The 19,797-nt window shown below is 36.0% G+C and overlaps 1 protein-coding gene across 3 annotated transcripts in view; it reads left to right on the forward strand.

Moving 5' to 3' along the window:
* The window catches only part of LOC149083460 (ras-specific guanine nucleotide-releasing factor RalGPS1-like), a 120,525-nt gene extending 114,712 nt beyond the window's left edge, over nucleotides 1-5,813 (forward strand). Inside the window, exons 14-17 of one of the 3 annotated variants that reach the window (XM_089233974.1) lie at nucleotides 3,269-3,368; nucleotides 3,523-3,615; nucleotides 4,351-4,542; nucleotides 5,418-5,813. In XM_089233974.1, the coding sequence (XP_089090100.1) occupies nucleotides 3,269-3,368; nucleotides 3,523-3,615; nucleotides 4,351-4,542; nucleotides 5,418-5,447 (415 nt within the window). In that variant the 3' untranslated portion in view covers nucleotides 5,448-5,813. The remainder of the gene's footprint in view (nucleotides 1-3,268; nucleotides 3,369-3,522; nucleotides 3,616-4,350; nucleotides 4,543-5,417) is intronic. The other 2 variants (XM_089233975.1, XM_089233973.1) reach the window with 2 other exon arrangements.
* The last annotated feature ends 13,984 nt before the right edge of the window (nucleotides 5,814-19,797 follow it).

Below are 19,797 nucleotides of genomic sequence, written 5' to 3' on the forward strand. Positions count from 1 at the left end.
CACACAGCAGCTGTTATAAAACCTAGAAACATTCACAGAGATTTTGTTTCTCAATGTGTTTGCTACTGACGATAAGTTCACAAGATCGGGGGCCTTCTTGGTCAAATTGCTTTTACCAAAACAGTAATTCCGCAGTAACTGCTATACGGAAATATCATATTTGGAAGAGGATTCGAAAAGGTCCAATGAATGTTTTAAAAAACCTTTGGAGTATGATAACAAAATTTGAAACCACAGGATCGTTGGCTGTTCGTCCTGGAAGAGGAAGAAAACCCATTTCTATAGGCGCAGCAGGTGAAAGAGGGCAGAGCTTCAAATTCTTGTAATAGCACTAGTGTCAGGCATGTAGCACAGGCATTTGTTAGATTGAAAGAATTATATATTTATGTATTTTTGCTCAAATGAAGTATATATATTTATGTTTATAATTTGTGTAATTATCAAGTTAGAGATAATATTTGTTTAATTTGAGTTTGTTTGAAGAGATAATTGGTACATATATATTTTCAGAAAGTCATCAGTATATGTAAATTAGCAATTATGTGACATCACTCATTATCAGAGTAAGCCCAGGGGATTCTGAGAAAATTTCCCTTTTGTATAGTAGATCCATATATCAGTAATTGATTGTGTATTTGAGGGGTAGGAGGTTCAGTAGAATAAATAGTCTGGCTATTTTTATTAGCATTTATTATCTTAATCTATTATCTGGCTTACCTTGTGCACTTTATCCAAGAAATAAACATGTTATCCACTGATATTACTCTGCTGTAAGTGCTGATAGGCCATGTTCAACTTTCCATAAGATCATGCGAAATATCCTCTAACATTATTCATACAAACTTTCACTTGTGCAGCGATTGCTTCCACATGATTAGAATGTTCAACTCCGGTTCTCACTGCAGTTTCTAGCTCGCGTTGAGATTGATTCAGAATGCCCTTGGATTATCCTCTGGACAGACAAAGCGCATTTTCACTTGAATAGTGCAGTCAATACTCACAACTGCTGAATTTGCGAACCAAAAAATCTGCATGCTATGTTAGAGATTCTATTGCATTCACCAAAAGTGATGGTATGGTGTGGATTTACTGCATCATCTATTCTTTGTCTCTACTTCTACGAGGAGTTACGTTCTACAGGTCCAGTGACATGTTCAATCACCAGGATGCGATACACATTGCGGTTACAGAACAACATTTTTTCAGGCTCTGCAAGCACGTCGCTGCCTTACAGGCACAATCTTTATGCAAGATGGAGCTCCTCCACTCATTGCAGTTTATGTTAAGAATGTTCTTAAAACACATTTTACAGAAGAAAGTGCCACAGGGTTCATACGGGTCAAGGAAAACCTGGAAAAAGTCAGGGAAAGAAATTTTTACTAAAAATATCAGGGAAATCAGGGAAAATGGCCTATTTTTGTTTTATAACCTGGAAATTTCAGATAACGACCTGGGAAATTGTCACGATTGTCATCTGATCGAGAAAAGGGTCTATCAAAAAAAAATAATGATAAAGAGAAAAAAAATTTCCCTTGCGGGAAAAGAAAGGGAATTACGATAACATCGTAAATATTGATAATCCATAAAATATTGCAATGTATTGCAAAAAATTATAGATACTGCCGAGAGGGAACAAGGATTTCGCGTGAAGTCTGCGTGGAAAAGCATATTGCTGCGACCTTATCATAACTCTTTTTTGTAGTTTCCAGAAGCATCATAACTACGCATCGTAAAAAGCCATGGGTACAAAGCTCAGTTGCGATAATTTCGTAAGTTGACTTCAGTTAGGAACGGCGGGTGATATATGCGCGCGTATATTTAGATTTCCACGCAGGACCGCAACTAGGGGGGAGCAAGTGGGTCTCGTGCCTTGGGCACTGAACCAGAGAGGGCACAAATTTTATTCTCAAACATTACCTTTAACATTACAAGGAGGCGCCAAAATGCACACTTGCCCCGGGTTACCAAGCATCTAGTTGCGGCCTTGTTTTCCACATGGGTATTTTTATTTGAAAACAATGAGTAGCAAGAAAACTTGAATGGGTGGATAAAAACCTGAATCATCAGTAGGCTGATTGGATCGAAGCAGTCAAAAATAACCCTTATGAAACGCTGTGTCAGCTTTGTGGCAAAGCTCTCAACTTAGCAACATGGGCAGATAAATTATTCAGAACCATGCCAAAACAATCCCTGATTGCTAAACTTCTCTGTTCTAGCGCAAGTGCAAACCCACTGTAAAGAATTTTGATGCAGTGAAACCAACTACATCTTTGACTAATTATGTCACAAAGGAAATAACAGTAAAGGCTCAAATCTTGTGGGCATTGAAATTGCAGAAAAGGGAAATCTTTCATTTCTTAATTGTGTTCCATTTTTCTTTTTCATCAGGCACATTTGTAAAGCATAAATGCGTGAAAAAAATCTACAATTATGATGTCATTATGATATTGTAATTAATTAACATTATGATATTGTAATTAATTAACATTATTAATTTTTGTAATTAATATAAATAATTTTATAATATGATTAATTTTTTGTAAATTTGTATTAATTTATATCAATTTTTGATTTTTAAAAAAAAACTGAATTTTTTGAAAATTTAACTAGAAAATCTGGGAAAGTCAGGGAAATTTTTTTACGAAAATGGGTGAACCCTGGTATCATCAGCAGGCACTTTTCTAATCTATGGCCTCACCGATCCCCAGGCCTTAATCCATGTAATTTTTGGCTTTGAGGGCATTTGAAACGCCTGGTAAGTCATGACAATCTAAGAACTTTACCTGACCTTAAAGTAAGCCCCGCACACACTTCTGTCAGTTGTGGAACATACTATCTTCGATTTCACATGGTATCTGAAAATGATGGCCATCACGTGGAACATGTTTTGTTGCAGTAACGATTGTAAAAGTGGTTAACCAATGTTAAAATTGTAAATGTTTGTCTAAATGTGTAATTTCTTAGTAAAACGTCCTCTGGTGGTGACATGTGCAACTAATTTTTTCCCCATGAAACAAATTCCCATCATTTCATGAAGTCCTCCACAAAATTTCACAATTTTCTGATGACTAGTTTTGCCTGTAGGCTACTTTAAAATAGGATATTTTAATTATGGACGCCCTGTATATGTCATCTGGGCACAATGTCTATACATCATGGCAATATGCTGTGTTATTGATTATGTGCAGATGATGAGAGTGACATTTTTTATCTTTATTTTAGCATTTATTGACTTTAACAATAATTCAATGATACTCGTTTCTTACAGTGACTCTCAGGAAATAAACCTGCATTACATAGATGCTGTGGCTACTTTTCAAGGCTATGTGAGACGCAAAACTGTTCTCAAAGAAGGCAGAAAACCTGCTGTATGTTTTTTCTTCCCTTTAAAAAATTTCAAAATGTTTTTCTCTCAAATAATATAACATAATATGTATTATACTGTTAAATATAAATCTCTTCAGGTGATCGTATGTTTTCAAAATGTATTGATTTGTATAGCATTTGATTTTATTCTCACAGATGGCATCATGGATGAGATTCTGGTTGGTTTTAAAGGGCTCAACATTAATCTACTTTCCGCCAAAGTCTCTGAGAGCTACAGAGAAATGTGATGTAAGTCATTTTTTTCAATTATATTCAATATCCATGACCATATCCCATCTCATTCAGAATGTTGAAACAAATCTTTTTAAACACATACAGTAACACCCCAAAATTATGAGATGTGTGACTACAACAAGTGCTGTAGTCCAATTTTCATACGTTGAAGGTACAGTTTCATATGTGAATACATTAAATATTAATTTTATTTCTTGACATCCTTAGACTTTAATATAGCATTCCCACATAGAAAGTTTCAGAGGTTATTTTAAATTTGTTCAGTCTATCTGGTGCCTGAGATTTGCCAACATATTCAATTAACATCTTGCATAGAGTCCAACGTGTCTGAGCTTCCTGTAAACAGTTTTTCTCAAAACTGACTCCTAGGGCGACTGTCAGGGCTGAACTCTGTTGTTTGGCAGAACGGTTCCTCTAATGTCATGCAATTTTCGCGAAACATCACTCTCACTGAGCGGTTGTTACTCTTGACTGACCTATTACTGGTCATTGGGTGACATCTCCTGTGGTTGAAACTTCTGCCACAGTCTAGAGATCACACACTGAGGCACATTTAGAATTCAAGACACTTCGGTTTCAAATCGCCAGATTCCTACATACCAATTATTCGTCCCTTTACTAACATGTTCAGTTTGCAGCTTTGTGTTGGAATTTCTGTATCTAGGTTTTAAAACAACTTTTTTTTTAAGTCAATTATTTGATTGGATTTTTATTTATCTTTTAATTTAGTTCAAGAAAAGCCCATGCAAAACAGCTGATGTTACCAACTGTATTGTCATGCCTGATGAGCAACCTGATGCCTTCCGTCTGACAGATTCTGTGACTGGAAACGTGTACAAATTCAGAGCTGGATCTATTGCCAAATCTTTGCAGTGGTGCAACCACCTAAGAAAAGTTACAAATCAGCATCAAGACAGCAGTGTATTTGCTTTCTTCTTTATTTTATTTCTTTGAGTTATTCTTCTATGGGTGAAATGGCACAAGTATCATTATTATAGGTGATCTGAATTAGGACAAAGTCACACTGGAACATGAAAAAACATTTGTAAATTTTGAAAATTTTACATGTAAAATTCCACGTATTTCACAAACATTAACAATATTCATTAACTTAGGTTTTCATAAATATTAGGTCATGTACTGTAAGTTAATAGTTCTCAAATTTAGCATCGAAAACCCATGTTAGAGGCAAGCTGCCGATATTGGTGTGTGCCTGTTCAGTGCTTTGAGGGTATTCTTTATTAGGCTATTTTGGAGAATTGTGAATAAACTTTGACTGATGCAAGGGAGCCATTGCTGTAAGCAGTTTGTTGAATTGTTGCATACATTTCTGTGGTCCTAGGGTTTGAAACATCCCAACACTGAGAAACGTGACATAAACAAAACTCTGGTTATACGGATTTTTCTTTATTTAACTGGTTATGGGAATGAACAGAAACAGTGCCATATCTATATATATAGCTAGAGATCTCCATAGAGATCCACAGAATCCATCCATAGCTTTTCTCAAGATAATACAGTTGTACTTCACATTCTGACTTTGTTTCTGAAAGAGTATTTCTTCCATGAAAAAAAAATTCCATTCTTTCCAGAAACTTTGTTGTACCCGATACTCATATGAGAAGCAATTCAGTATAAGCAATATTTTTAACATTATTTTGATATTGCTGGTTCACTGGGATGTAAAAAAAATGTTATAACATCCTTCGTAGTAATCAATTTTGTTATAAGCAGGCTGAACTGTATCTTCATTTGTTGTCTATTTATTCATTGTTATTTTTCTCTTTTGATTACAGCATCTGGGTAACCTGATGTCTTTCGAATGAATCTGTTGCTGACTCGATACTGAATGCAAGAAAAATCAAGCATTCAGTCTTGAAGATATCTATCTCCCTTGATGCTGTGAAGAGATTTATCCTGTCCAGTGCTTCCGTTTTTTTAACGGGCACAGTGTCCATGAAACTATCTCATCCATCTTTACAACAATTCTTTTTGCTAATGTGTGTATATGTTTAGGAGAGAAAAAAAAGTTGGACATCGCTTCAACTTTTTCACAAGCATCGAGGCAAATGCTACTGAAAAATCTTGTGCAACTGACTTTGCACGAATCCAACATTTTTCATCCTTATGGCATATGTAAAACATCCATTCTCACGAAAAAATATAGGTAATAAAAAATTGAGTGTGTATACATATGGACCTGGCTGTTATTGGGGCAAGATATTAGAGTATCTGTGGATACAATTCATGCATATGTATTTCTCTACGAGTTCGATATGTGCTCAATGAACCAATTTAGAAGTCTGAAATGGATAACGAAGTGATTCATAAAACAGTCCTGACCACATCTCTTTTTTGTTATATGTTTCAGATTATGATTTGTATAGTTCATCTTTCCCTTTGTATATCAAGGTCACAATTTTTATACTGAGCTTTACGTAAACTGCTTTTGTAGTTAGCATTTGTGCATTCTAAAAAGAAGAAATGGCAGTAGTTTTATTTTTTTATTTTTTTCCGATTCTAGTCAGCTAATTTTTTAGATTTTAATTTCTTCTCAAATGTTTTTAATTATAAATTTTCAACTTCTGTTTTGTTATGAATGGTCAGGTTTTCTTTATTATTTTAACATTGGTTAAACAAAACATTTTAAATTTCAACAATTATTCCCTTGTTACATAAAATTTGAAACTAGTTTCGTCATTAGTTTGATGGCCAATGCAAGATATAATTCAAGATTGTTTTCTAACGTAAATATTTAGAGTAACTTTGGTATCACTCTCAAATTTTTGTTAGTTGCACAAAATTGCTCTGAATGTCTAATGTTCGGTTATTCATGCAAGTTTGGCTCCTGTGTCCTGATTGTATGTATTTTTGTGATGCATACATTGAACTGAAGTGTCCACATTTAAATAACTTCTTATATGAATAGCAGATTTGTTTCTTATATATTATTCTTCTAGTCCTCTACAATAATTTGAATTAGGTATATATAATTTGACTTGTCATCTTTATGCAATTTACCATGGTTTATCAATGCATTCATGACTTGTGAGAACATGATTGTAAAAAACAAATATGCATAATATTACAATGTATTTTGTACCATAAATATTGAAGGAGTGCTATATCATGCAAAACTAATAAGGCTGTTCCTTCCTTTAAAGTTTATTGTATTTCATTTTTTTGTCAGACGATGATTAATATGTATTGATCATTACTTCTGAATGTTACATTGATGAATTTGGTTAAAGTAATGTATCATTCTTTTTTGAAAACTTACAAAGAATGCATTTGAAAACAAATTGACCTTGAGTTGTGCCAGTAATACTGTCTGTAGAGAAATTAGTAAGTTTTATGCCACGATAAAGCCTATTATTTTAATAATGCATTGGGTCTTCATGTAACACCCAGAGGGGAAAAAACTGCAGATGATGTTATAAATGTTGTACAAGTTTTAAAATTGCATGTATTTTCAAATTTCAGTTTAATAGTTACTTAATTTCAAGTATGTGTGACCAAACGCTGTTCCTCATACGGGGTGTTTTACTCGGGTTTTCTCTTATAAAAAATCTAAGTACCAGTTACAGGGTGTAATAAAATTTGATGTATAAGAAGCAAGCAGAAGTCATTATAGGGGGGCTGGCAAAATCGTTTGTCTAGTCCATGAATAGGTATTAGGATGGCCCTTATTTTTCAACTTTTTAAAGGTTTAGTCCCCCCCCCCCCCATCTTGTTTCAATCAACAATTAAAAACGAGCTGTGTACAAAATTTTATCTCAATTGCACAGCTGCTAGCCTCTCAAACTCCTTGAAGTGGGAACATAATACGTAATGTTAATTCTGCTTAAAAGTGATGTACTCTTAACTATCTTGACCATTTTCTTTTTTCTTCTTAGAGAAATTTATGATGTCATATTCAGGCAACCCTAGTAATTGTTTAAAAACATTCTGAATCCAATTTCCCAAGAAATATTTCTCTGGCAAAGATCTGTGAAACAAATCATTGCTGAAGACTAAAAATTACCCAACTGCTATTAAATCCTCTTTTAGGAAAAAGTAATGTGCAATGTTTATTCGTTCACGTTATGTTTCGATTCTGTAAATAAAAATGTTTCTCTTATGGAAGTTATGTGCATTATTTTTAAAAAAATTAATATTTCTCAAATTTTTTGTTATTTCAAGTATTTTTTTAATTGGAAACAATTTTTTGGGGGGAAATTGGATTCAGCATGTTTTTAAACACTTGCTAAGGTTGCCTGAATGTGTCCTCATAAATTTCTCTAAGAAAATAGTTGAGATAAGGAAGTCTACTGCTTTTGAACGGAATTGATCATTGTGTATATGGAATTAACATAACTTATTATATTCAAACTTCAATGCATTTGAGAGTCACCTAGCAGTTGTCTGATTGAGCTAAAATTTTGCACAGATCTTTTATTTATTTATTTATTTTTGATTGAAACAGGATTTGGGGGGGGGGGGGGGGACAGTAAAAAATTATCGTAAATTTTTTTTTTTTCGTTTGAAAATTACTTATAGCTAGAGGTCACCCCTAACAGGTATACAGGTATGCATTTGCATCTCATGGAACTTAAAAATCTCAGGTGACCACCACCATGGTGACTAGAAAATTGATCATTCTGCCTAAAATTTTCCATGTTTTGTTGCTAGAGTCTGAGGACAATACATTTTTTTTAAGATTTATATCTGGATATCTACTAACAAGGGGCGTGGGAAGGGGATCACTCTGTTCTAGAACATTAATTTGGACCTGTTTTTCTCTACAAAACATTTTTGTAATTTGTCAAGCCCTAGCATCTGGATGTTTCTGAATGCCAACCATACAGGCCCATTGGTGAGGGCCCTGGCTTTAAAAAATACAATAGAAATGGATAAACAAAGTGAAATGTATATACACTCATATATTGAGTATATGTTCTTTGCCCCCACCCCAGAAAAGGTTAGGTTGAAATGATGGGCCTGCAGGCACGTGCATTGAGACAGTTTTCTTCTATTGTGACAGTCCTGATATTCATTTGTGTTTGAATTTGATTACTTGTTCACGCTTAAAATCAATTACCTTAGTTTGGTTTAAAAAAAAAACAGCATACTTGAGTCAATGCTCGGGGTAAAATTTGCATTTACTGTGCACATGTAACTAAACAAGTCCAGAAAGGTGGAGACTGAATTTTATGTGGTTATTGTGGCATTTTTTCAGAGCCACTTTATTTTTGATGCTAACATTTAAACAATATATTCAGTGACAATTTAAAAATATTTTACCTTAGTCACAGGATGGTGGAGCCCATAATTCCTTTTTTTTGCAAGCCAATCCCCCCCCCCCCATCTCAGAGTCAGGTTCTGCAGATAGGATTGTAGAGAAATGTAGTGAACACTTGAGAAGAGTGACAGAAAGCATCTTTTGTTTGAATAATGCATGCGTATGATTGACATTTTAGTTTAGAATCACCTATATATATGCACATTCCCAAGCAAGGATTGTGCCAGCCATTCCCAATGCTGCTGTGGGGTCATGTGGGTATCGTGCTGGACTCTCATGGTGAGGATTCAGGTTTGAACCCTGTTGACACCCAAGTGGTGGTTGGCTGAAATTAGTTTTCTGCAGTTTTTCTACTTTGAGGTGTGAATGTAAGCCGTTCTCACATTTGAAAAAGTCTCTCTGCAGGGAGCAGGCCGACCTACATCACAGTGCTTACATAACATGAAAGTTCAAGCACATTTATCATCTTTACTTCAAAATGTGGAACACAGGTGGCATCACAAGGAAGAACATGAAAAAAGCACAAACTCTTAACAGCATAAATATGTTAGGATCATGCATATACATACACTCACACAACACATTCTGAAATGTACCGATTTGTTAAAAATTCTGCAGAGGAATGTGTATGAAGTGCATGTACACATAAGCTTAAGTAGTAGTAGCTATCCCCCAATGATGTCTACATGCTTCTTTTATACAGATATATTTCTACATCAAATTCCATCACAACATGACAAACAGTCTGATTTTTATAAGCCGAAATCTAGCCTGGAGCAAGTAAGTCTCTTATAAGTTATCTAAATAAAGTTTCTCTTTCAGAGTTGAAAAACAAATTCCACGTGAAGTTTCTGTAGACGCCTTGTTTTGTAGGTGTGATTGTTATCCAAATACTTGGTGCTTGTGTATCGTAACGTCTCATGTAATACAGATATTTTTCATTTATTTACACTCTTATACATACTCTTGTGTTGAACTCATTTGTGCTAAATGTGCAAAAAATAATTATTATAATTCGCTATGTGCTGGCTACAGGAATGTTCGACTGAACTTACATCTACCATATGCGAGAATACATATTTTACTAGGTTCTGTGATTCATTTTTCATGTAGGATGTGCAGGTTTTATTTACTCCCGTTGTTCCTTGTATAGCATGCTTTAATGTAAAATCAAGCCAAAGAATGTAATGTATTTTAATGATGTATACTTTAAGAAATATGAAAACATCATGCTGCTCATTAGTTGAGCTGGCTGAAATTTTGTGATAATAGCTTTCCTGTGCCTTTCGAGTATTACATGTTGTGTCAAGCTTTCTCTCCCACTCCTCCTTTCATATATGGAAGAGAAGGGGGGTTTGTATGTTGTGCATGTTGGTGTCAGATGGTAAAACATATCTCGATTTTTCTTTCGTGATGCATATGTTAAGCTTCATTTATCGATCTGTAGATTGCTTTTTTGTGTTGATTTATTTTGGTTACAAATGTTTTCGTATTTGTGCTAGAATTTGTTTTGATTTGAAACTTGGTGCTCAGTTTTATGTATTCGTCTCTTTTTTCTTCTTTTTTTTTTTTGATAGAATTTACTTGCGTTGATATTTTCTTCATTTCTTTGGTATACAATTCCTGTACAAATAGTATGCTCCAATTATTGCTATAACACTATTTAATGTGATTTTTTTCCTTCATTAGAAGTCCACATTAGCCAATGTGTTACGACTAAAAAAGACTGAATGCAGAAATTTTATGCTTTAAACTTTGGTTTTGTGGTGAGAGGATCAAGATTTGTGAACTGGTCATTTACCATTGGCTGATTGAGTGACCGGAATGTTGAAAATTAAAAGAACTTTCAGCACATTGGTAATAACTTTAAAAACTGTAAATAGACGTTTAACAGAAAATTTTAAATTTAAAAGTATAATGGGAATTTTTTTTCCATCTTTATTCCCATATATGCCTCATCTTCGCATTTTAGCTAATTGCCATGATATTTTTGATGTGCTCTTCCTTATATAGATGCTTCAAGTCAACAATTCTTTGAATTTTTCAATTTTAATGTGGAGGATAAGATGCAGCATGTGTACTGTAACTGCAGTAAAGAATGTGAAATACAAAAAGTGTAAAGCTGATAGATAAAGAAACTTGGGATAAATCTTTTCGATTGCTCAATGGGTTCTTGGGTAACCGCTAGACCAAAATCCCTCTCGAGTTTGTGGAAAAAGATAAAAATAGAATATCCAATGTTTCATCAAATGGCACACTGCATCCTGATTGCTCATCTTGGAAATTCAAAGCATGGGTGCTTACCCAAAAAAGCATCCATTCCACTTGGAGCATCTATATAAGGGAGAGCACATCAAAAATGTCATGCCAATTACTTTTGGTAGCTAAAATAGTGAAGATGAAATGTCTATGAGAATGAAGATGGAAAAAAGTTAAATTATATTTTTTAAATTTAAAATTGTATTTTAATTCAGTTTCATTTTCTGTTAAACGTCTAGATACATTACTTTTATTCTAAATGTTATTGATAAAATAATAAGTTTTTTAAATAATTAAGTGTAAAACTTTTTTTTCCTTTTTGATGTTAGTCACCAAGCAGCTCTATCTGCATTTTGCCTCCTCAGGGCAAAAGGCTTACATCCCCCACAGGACAGAGCATGCCAGACATGACTAAGCTGTGCATGAGCCACAGCTTAGTCATGTCTGGTCTTACAGTCACTAGTCAGCCAATGGTAAGTGACCAATTTACAAATATTGATTCCCTCGCCACAAAAACCAAAGTTTGAGGGGAATAATCATCATCTTCAGAATTATTCAGGCCAAGCAAACAGGGAAATGACTTTTACCCAAGGACAAAAAGTTTTTCTTTTTTTTTCATTGCATAATACAATTGGAGCAGTTCAAAAATCAAATACATAAAGTTTCTGTATATGTTTTGTTTTTCACTGATGCCTCCATTTCGAATAGCAGTGTCTCTACTGAGCATCTAAGAGATGGCAGGGTTTTCAGTGTTGCCAACCTTTCACATTGCATTAGTATTTTTGAAATTAGTTATAGTAGAGAGAGTCATGGCACAAGTATATATATCTTATCTGCACCATTTGTTTCAAATTAGGCTGTATATTGAGGCACGAAAGTAATTAATGTGGCTGGGTAAGTAAGAATGTGTCACATTAAAGTGCTGATGCATGAGAAATGTTGAAATGTACAATATTAATTAGATTATGACTCAGTTTTCTCTCCCATGTAAAAGGATGCCCAAAGTATTTTAGAGATTTGTGAACTCTACCGTTCTTTTTCTACTATGAGGCAATGCTCAAATTTTTTAGTTCAAGACTGAATGAGATGTGATTGATTTTCCATTTTAGAGGCAGCTGCGCTTTGATGTACACTTGCCAATTTTGTGGAGTAATAACTACATCTCATAAGCTTTATTTTTTTGGATGGGTCAGCGTTGTGTTTTTCGGCCATAACACATAATTATTTGTTGAGCAGTTTTTCGAGTTTTATTGATTTCATGTTCTTAAATTTATGTAATTTTTTTTACCTTCTGAATGTGTTTTTCAAGCTATAGAGATGTATGTATACGATCTGATTATAGAAATGCTGTTATGAATATTATTTGGCGTACATATATTATGTGTGTGACTGTGTGCAAAATTGTGTGAAATAGCATATATGTTCTCAATGTACATAGAAAATGCATGAGTATTATATCTTCCCCCCCCCCCCCTTTATTACTATAAATGTGTGTATGAGCGTGTACACGAACTGTAAGCATCTTCATTCCTGGTGCGTGAAGTGCCTTTTTTGCGAATCAGATATTGTTTGTTACACATCATTTGTATTGGGTATTATAAGAATTAAATGATTCGTTTTGAATACATTATGAAATTCTGACTGTGGTTGACTTCAGTTGTTTATGTGTGTGTGTGTGTGTGTGTTATAGATTATTTTTGAGATTTTCAACTGAATTCACCCTTGGAAATATTTTTCCACAGATAACAGCACAATACAAAAATTTTTTATTGCTCATTTCTGATTTGCTAGAGCAGGAGGTTTTCAATGTAAAAGCTCTTAAAAACCCCCCAGTTGAAACCTATGCCCTAGAGCAGCGATTCTCAACCTTTGACTCGCGTAGCCCTTTTCAGCACATAATTTTTATATCGAAGCCCTGTTTGACTCGAGTAGCCTTTTTTGTATATAATTTTTATGGCGGAACCCTGTAGGCCTCTTTTTTTTTCATTTATCTATCAAATTTACTTATTTATTTTATTTTCCTTGATTCGTTTGGAGCCCCTGGGAAGTGCACACGGAGCACCAGTTGAGAACCGCTGCCCTAGAGCACTGTTTTTCAAGCTGTATAAGAGCATTATAGCTGTGCCACCACAAGAAATTTTAATGGAAATTAAATTATTTTCTACAGAAGGTCAAAACAAGGTGAAATTTTTGTAACTGAGTCTTTTTCAACCTTTTTCAGCCTGTGGGCCCCTTTCGACTATATGGCTCCCAGTCTTATCAAGTACCCCCCCCCCCCCCCATCCCGCCCATACTCTCATCTGAGACTTATTGAATTGAATTCAGTCAGACATAAATTTATAATGAACAAAATTTTGAAATTTGTAAATACAGTCAATCTTTTGAACCCTAGGCCAAGCACTGATCCACTTTTCATCCAACCCAATAGGAGAATTGTATAGGAAAAATAAGCACCTGTAAAATACAGAACGATCCAAAAATGAACCTACGTAATAAATCAATCCTCCCGATCCAATGGGATCTCACCCTGGATCCGTGCCTACCCTAGGCTAGAGTTCAGTGAGCTTCCTTCATGTGGGGTTCTATGCATGACAGTCTCAATATCATGGGTGCCCAGGCAGAGTGATGTTATGGGGCCCCATACTTAGCTGGGTAACAGTTTACATATTTGTATTCTGCATGCAAAAATCATAGCACCAGATCTCATCATGTAGGCCCTGTGGACATGAAGCCCCAGGATTCACAGGACACATGGGTTAATGTTGCCCTGGTACCACAACGACAGTTCTGCTAGATTCTGAAAGTTGTCACATTTCTGCTCATTATGTTTCACGTGGAAGCTTATTTCTTCATAGTTGTTTGTGGCCCCCTTCAACACTTGCCGTGGCTCCCTAAGAACATCCTAGGACTGCAAGGGGGTCATATGACCCCACGTTGAGAAACACTGCTGTAAGTGTACAAATCAAAATTATGACTCTCATGTAATATTCATTAAAAGACCAAAAACATGTTGGGCAGAGGTTTTCAAACAGTGTGCCGCCATTCTTTGTTTGTAGTGCCCCTCACAAAGGTTTTTCGAAGAGATTTATTTTTAAACTGCTCTGGGGAACCATGGATACTTTTGATTGGGGTAAGGGTCACACAGTGGGTGGAAAAGTTTGAGAACCCCTGACAAAATACTTTTGTACCTTGAGTTTAGTAAATCTCTTGAAAAATTTGAAATAGTTTCAATAATATTGCCTTCTAGTTGATGTTTTTTGAGTGCAAGAGATTAGAAATGCATAACCTTACCACTGAATGTTGTTTCAGCTTATTGTCTCTCTGACTGATATTTTAAGTAGGCACTCTTTTAGTAACAAAGTTGTGTACTTGTTTTTGTTGTGTTTCTTCTCAGCATCGCAAGTTTAGTAAGCTATATTTAGTCATTATAAATAACATTCTACTGATAAATCATATCAAATGCTCATTCACACCAAGCACTATGAATACAGTGGACTTGGTTCGATTCTCGTCAGAAACTAGTGCACACTTTATGAGTTCACCTCGGCATAATATCCAGAATAAAGTCTCTCATATAATTGGGTTGAGAAAAAATCAAATCCATCTTAATCTCGCTAGAGTTACTAATATTTTTCACAAATGGTGGAACATCATGTACCTTGAAATTTTTTTTAGTTTACATTGGAATACTTAACTTACACTAATTCTTAACTCTTCTTCTTTTGCTTTCAAATCCAATTTACATTTAAATTTTAGTTATATACTTTCTCTCCTACAAAAACTTCAGCTCTCCCCTTTCTTCTCTTCCATCCACCTTTTCGTTATTTCCTTGTCAAATTTGTTGGAAAAAATAGTTTACAGTGTGTTGGGATGCATCCAACAAAAACCTTTACCAAGTGAATTTCCTTAGGAAGAAAGGTGAGAAAATATTTTATTGTACATCAGTTCCCGACTTCGTGGCGCGGATGCGAGTCTGCCCCCCATTTGAAAAGTCTCTCCAAAGAGAGAGCAGGCAGACCTTCAATATGATACTCAACATGAAAATTCAAGCGTGTATCATCTTCACTTCAAAATATGGAAGACAGATGGTGGCACCAGCAAGAACACAAAACAAACACAACTCTGAAAACATTAATACATTAGGAAACAGTTATTTTCCGGATATGATGCTGAGGCAAACTCGGAAAGAAAAGTCATCTCGTCTCCGCCGGGACTCAAACCCAGGCCCTCTTGCATACCGGGCAAGCATGCTACCATCTACACCACTAGAGACATGATCCTGCCTTCCATATTTCACGCCCTGTGGCATGAGGCGCTGAAGTAGAGGCATTAGTAGCCTCTCTTAACTTCAGGAAATGGCCCCCGGGTGGGACGGTTTAGAGTGAGATATGCCCACCCTCAGCATCATATCTAGGTGAGATATGCCCACCCTCAGCATCATATCTAGGTGAGATATGCCCACCCTCAGCATCATATCTAGGTGAGATATGCCCACGCTCAGCAGTTCGCCTCAGCATCATATCCGGAAAATAACTGTTTTCTTGATATCTCGGGCTGAGAAAAAAAAAAAGCCATATATCTCACTTTAATACATTAGGCCCATAAATGTACGCACAACACGTTCCAGCATGTATCAGTTTGTTAGAAATTCTGCAAAGGAATGTATATGAGATGCATGTATATGGTTAAGTAGCAGTAGTAAGGACAGATATAGCAAATAATTGACATTACGGATGTTGTATCTCTAGTGTCAGATGCAAGATATCCTCTTTCAGAAGACAAACAATTTTAAATTTTTTTTTGTGGATTGTAAACCTTTTTTCCAAGTCTATCTTTTTCAGTGTTAGTTTTTATGCTTTCACTTTTGACCATGGCTCTCAATTAACTTCTTAAATTAAAGAACCCCGATGGAGAAGATGAGGATTATATACACTGGTGAAATAAATTAAGAGAATTTGCATGTTTTATCGAATTTCATGAAAAGAACCGAACTGAATGTAAAACCACTGCTTCTAGACAAAAATGCAAATCTTGTACGTCAAATACGTATGCGTACACGTGTGTGTAGGCGGAGCCAGTAGAGAAACAGGCTTTATAAGCGCGCGTAAGTTAAGGCGCATTTCGTTCGCTAGTACACCTCGGCGAATTTCTTGGTGTTATTTTGCAGCAATCGGTTAATTTCAAATTGTAACAATAAAAATGAGTAACCACCAACGTTTAGATGATGGAATGAGGTGGCGAATTGTGGGGAGGCTAGAAGCAGGCCAATCTCAAGTCCAGATTTGTAGAGAGTTCAATTTAACGCCCAGCGTCGTGTGTAAATTATGGAAACAGTTCCAGGATACCGGATCCATCGAGAGAAAGCCTGGGCAAAGTCGTCCAAGAGCCACGACGGCCAGAGAAGATCGCCATTTGTCGATTATAGCGAGGCGTAACAGGAGTGCTACAGCTTCTCAACTCTCTCGTGACTTGTATGCAGCCACAGGAATCCGTGTATGAAGGGTGACTGTTTCCAAAAGACTTCATGAGAGAGGGTTGTTTGCAAGACCTGCTGTTTGCGTCCCGCTCACTTCTACGGACAGGAGAGTCCGTTTATCATGGTGCAGAGAGCATAGAGATTGGAGTATGGATCAATGGGCGACCGTTCTCTTCACTGATGAGTCCCGGTTCAGCCTAAGCACCGATTCTCGCGCTAAATTCATATGGAGAGAACCAGGGACCCGCTACCTACCCTCCAATGTCCGCGAAATCGACCATTATGGCGGAGGAGGTTTAATGGTCTGGGCAGGCATCATGTTGGATGGCCGCACACCTCTCCATGTCTTTGAAAGAGGCACTGTGACTAGTGTGAGGTCTTGGAGCCCTATCTTCGCCTTTTCAGGGGTGCAGTTGGCCCCGAGTTCATTTTAATGGACGATAACGCGAGGCCACATAGAGCTCTTCTGCTCGACGATTTTCTAGAGAGAGAGGATATTCGCCGGATGGATTGGCCAGCCAGATCTCCAGGTTTCGCCGCTGTGGTGGTCGAGTGGTTATAGTGGCAGACTCGCGATGCGAGGATCCGGGTTCGAACCCCACAGTGGTGGTCGGCTGAAGTTGGTTTTCTGTGGTTCCCAACTTCAAGGCGCGAATGCGAGCCGATCTCCCCATTAAAAAGTCTCGCCACAGAGAGCAACAGGCCTACAAACAGTACAAATATTCAATCATTACACTTCACTCACAATTTGAAGTATAGATGGCAGCACTGAAATATCATACACAACACTAGCTACACACTCAGACTGTTAGGTGCACTCACTTTGTTCCATACTCTGCCACGAAGCTGGACTGGAACAGATCTCGGCAACGGGATAAGTCCGGTGGCAGAGACCCTGGCGTTCATTCATTCAGCCAGATCTCCAGACCTTAACCCTATAGAGCATGTCTGGGACGCTCTGGGGAGGACAATTGCAACTCGCAACCCTCCTCCGGGAACCATCCAGGGAATGAAAACAGCGTTGCTGAACGAGTGGGACCAATTGCCACAGGAAATGATAAACTGCCTTATTTCAAGTATGAAATCACGCTGCGAGACCTGTATATCTGTAAGAGGGGACCATACCCCCCATTAACCCATTTTTTTGTTTATTCTGCAACCGCTGTTTCATACCTTCCGACTCCAACGAGTGTTACGCACGATCATGCGTGCGTATTACAATTATTGAATGGTTATTTGTTTTGTATTGTATCAATGTATGTACATATCAAATTTCATTAAAATCGGTACAGTAGTTTGATTATCGACCAAGTCTGCACATTCTCTTAATTTCTTACACCAGTGTAGTACCCAGTACTTCACACCCACAATCAACGGGAAAATTCATATATTTAAATATGAAAATTCATAAAAAATTATGAGGTTTCTTCAGTGACAATTTTCCAGAAACATAAGGAGTTTTGTAGACTTTATTGTAACAACTTCGAAACGAATATTTTTTTTTTTCATTTAATTTATTTTTTTGAAGTTTTAAATTATTAATAGGTTTTAAAATGCTGGATTCCATGTCAAACCGATACAGATGCTTCACGCGCAGATCTTATTACTTTCATTTCTCATACAATAGGCCAGCGGTTTCCAACATTTTTTGACTCGCGGAGCCGTTTTAAGTAAAAAATTCTATGGCGGAGCCCCGTAGGCCAATTTTTTAATTATTCATCATAGTTGCTGATTTATTTTTACTATTTAAAAATATTTATAATTATTTTTTTTAGTTTTACTGGTTGTTTTTTTTTTTCCGCGAGCGGCCGCGGAGCACCGGTTGAGAACCGCTGCAATAGGCAATAAATATTGAGTAGTAATGATTGTCCACTGATTCCATTGCATTCATCCATTCCGAAAAAATAGAATAGAAAAATTCACTCCATATAATCGATTTTTTGAAATATAAATCAACATCTCACACGCACACGTTCATTTCCGAACTCTATGAAAACGAACCGATGGTAGACACTGCAACTCATTTTACTCGTTTCACCACACACACAGGCGCGTTTTCTTAAAAATTAACCTTTTCGTACTTCTTAATGTCCGTTTCATGTATGTATTTAAAACTCCCCAACAGTAATTTTATTTTCCTTGGAGATAATTATCTACAATGAAAATTAGCGAAATTATACTAGCATGAAGGGGACGATATAATTTCGTCGCCCCTTCCCTCATGCTAGAAGCGTGAATATGTAATGTCCTTTGAAAAAAGAGAACGCGGGGGAAATGACGTTTGAATATTTACCTTACCTATGTTAATTTATAGAAGTTATTCTCCTAAAATGTGTTTTATACCAGTGGTTCTCAACCTTTTTTTGTCCATGGCCCCCTTTCACCCATTTTTCATTCCTGTGGCCCCCCCTGCGAACATGAATAATTTTCTACTCCCCCTTCTTTCCCCCCCCCCCCGTTTTCCCATTAGAAGATAGTTATTCAAAAATTGTCGGAAGTATAAATATGTTTGAATTTAATTTAATTAATTTTTAATTTATGAAAATAATGAAAAAGCAAAACAAACACATAATAGAATACAGTAAAAAATAAAATAAATTATTTTCAATCAATGCAAACTCTGCGCTTGAAGACGGCACAATGTCATCAAGTTACTGTACTGGATGAAATTTTGTATCATTTCCAAATTAGTTTTTTTTGTGTGTAAATGGTTATTGTTTCATTGAGAAATGTCAGTTGTAGCTTCCAAAATACGCATTCTTATAATGATAAAAATCGCAAAAAGTGGTAGCAAGCAGTTTTATTAATTTTATTCTCTTCATGAGCGGATAGAAGTAGTAATGAGGGAGCAGCCACACAAATGAATCACAATTGAAAAGTTCAACATTTCACATCGTTAATACATGCATCGAGGATATAGGTTCATGTTGTAGTCCTACTATGAATTCAAAAAAATGAACTAAAATACGTGTGTAAATTTTTTAAATATTTGTTTGAAATATTCATTCCAGAGAAATCATGTACACAGTGACAAAACTGTTCGTGTGAACATAATAAAGATTCATTATCAGGATTTCAAGCCCATCGGAAAATATAAATAATAAGATTTTCAAATAAGAAAATTATCAGTTTGTTGACTTCAATTTTGATACGGTTAAAA

Source organism: Pholcus phalangioides, unplaced genomic scaffold (genome assembly GCF_987345545.1).
Source record: "Pholcus phalangioides strain wild (caught in Gottingen) unplaced genomic scaffold, Ppha-v1.0 ptg000008l_1, whole genome shotgun sequence".
In the NCBI taxonomy this organism is placed as follows: domain Eukaryota; kingdom Metazoa; phylum Arthropoda; class Arachnida; order Araneae; family Pholcidae; genus Pholcus; species Pholcus phalangioides.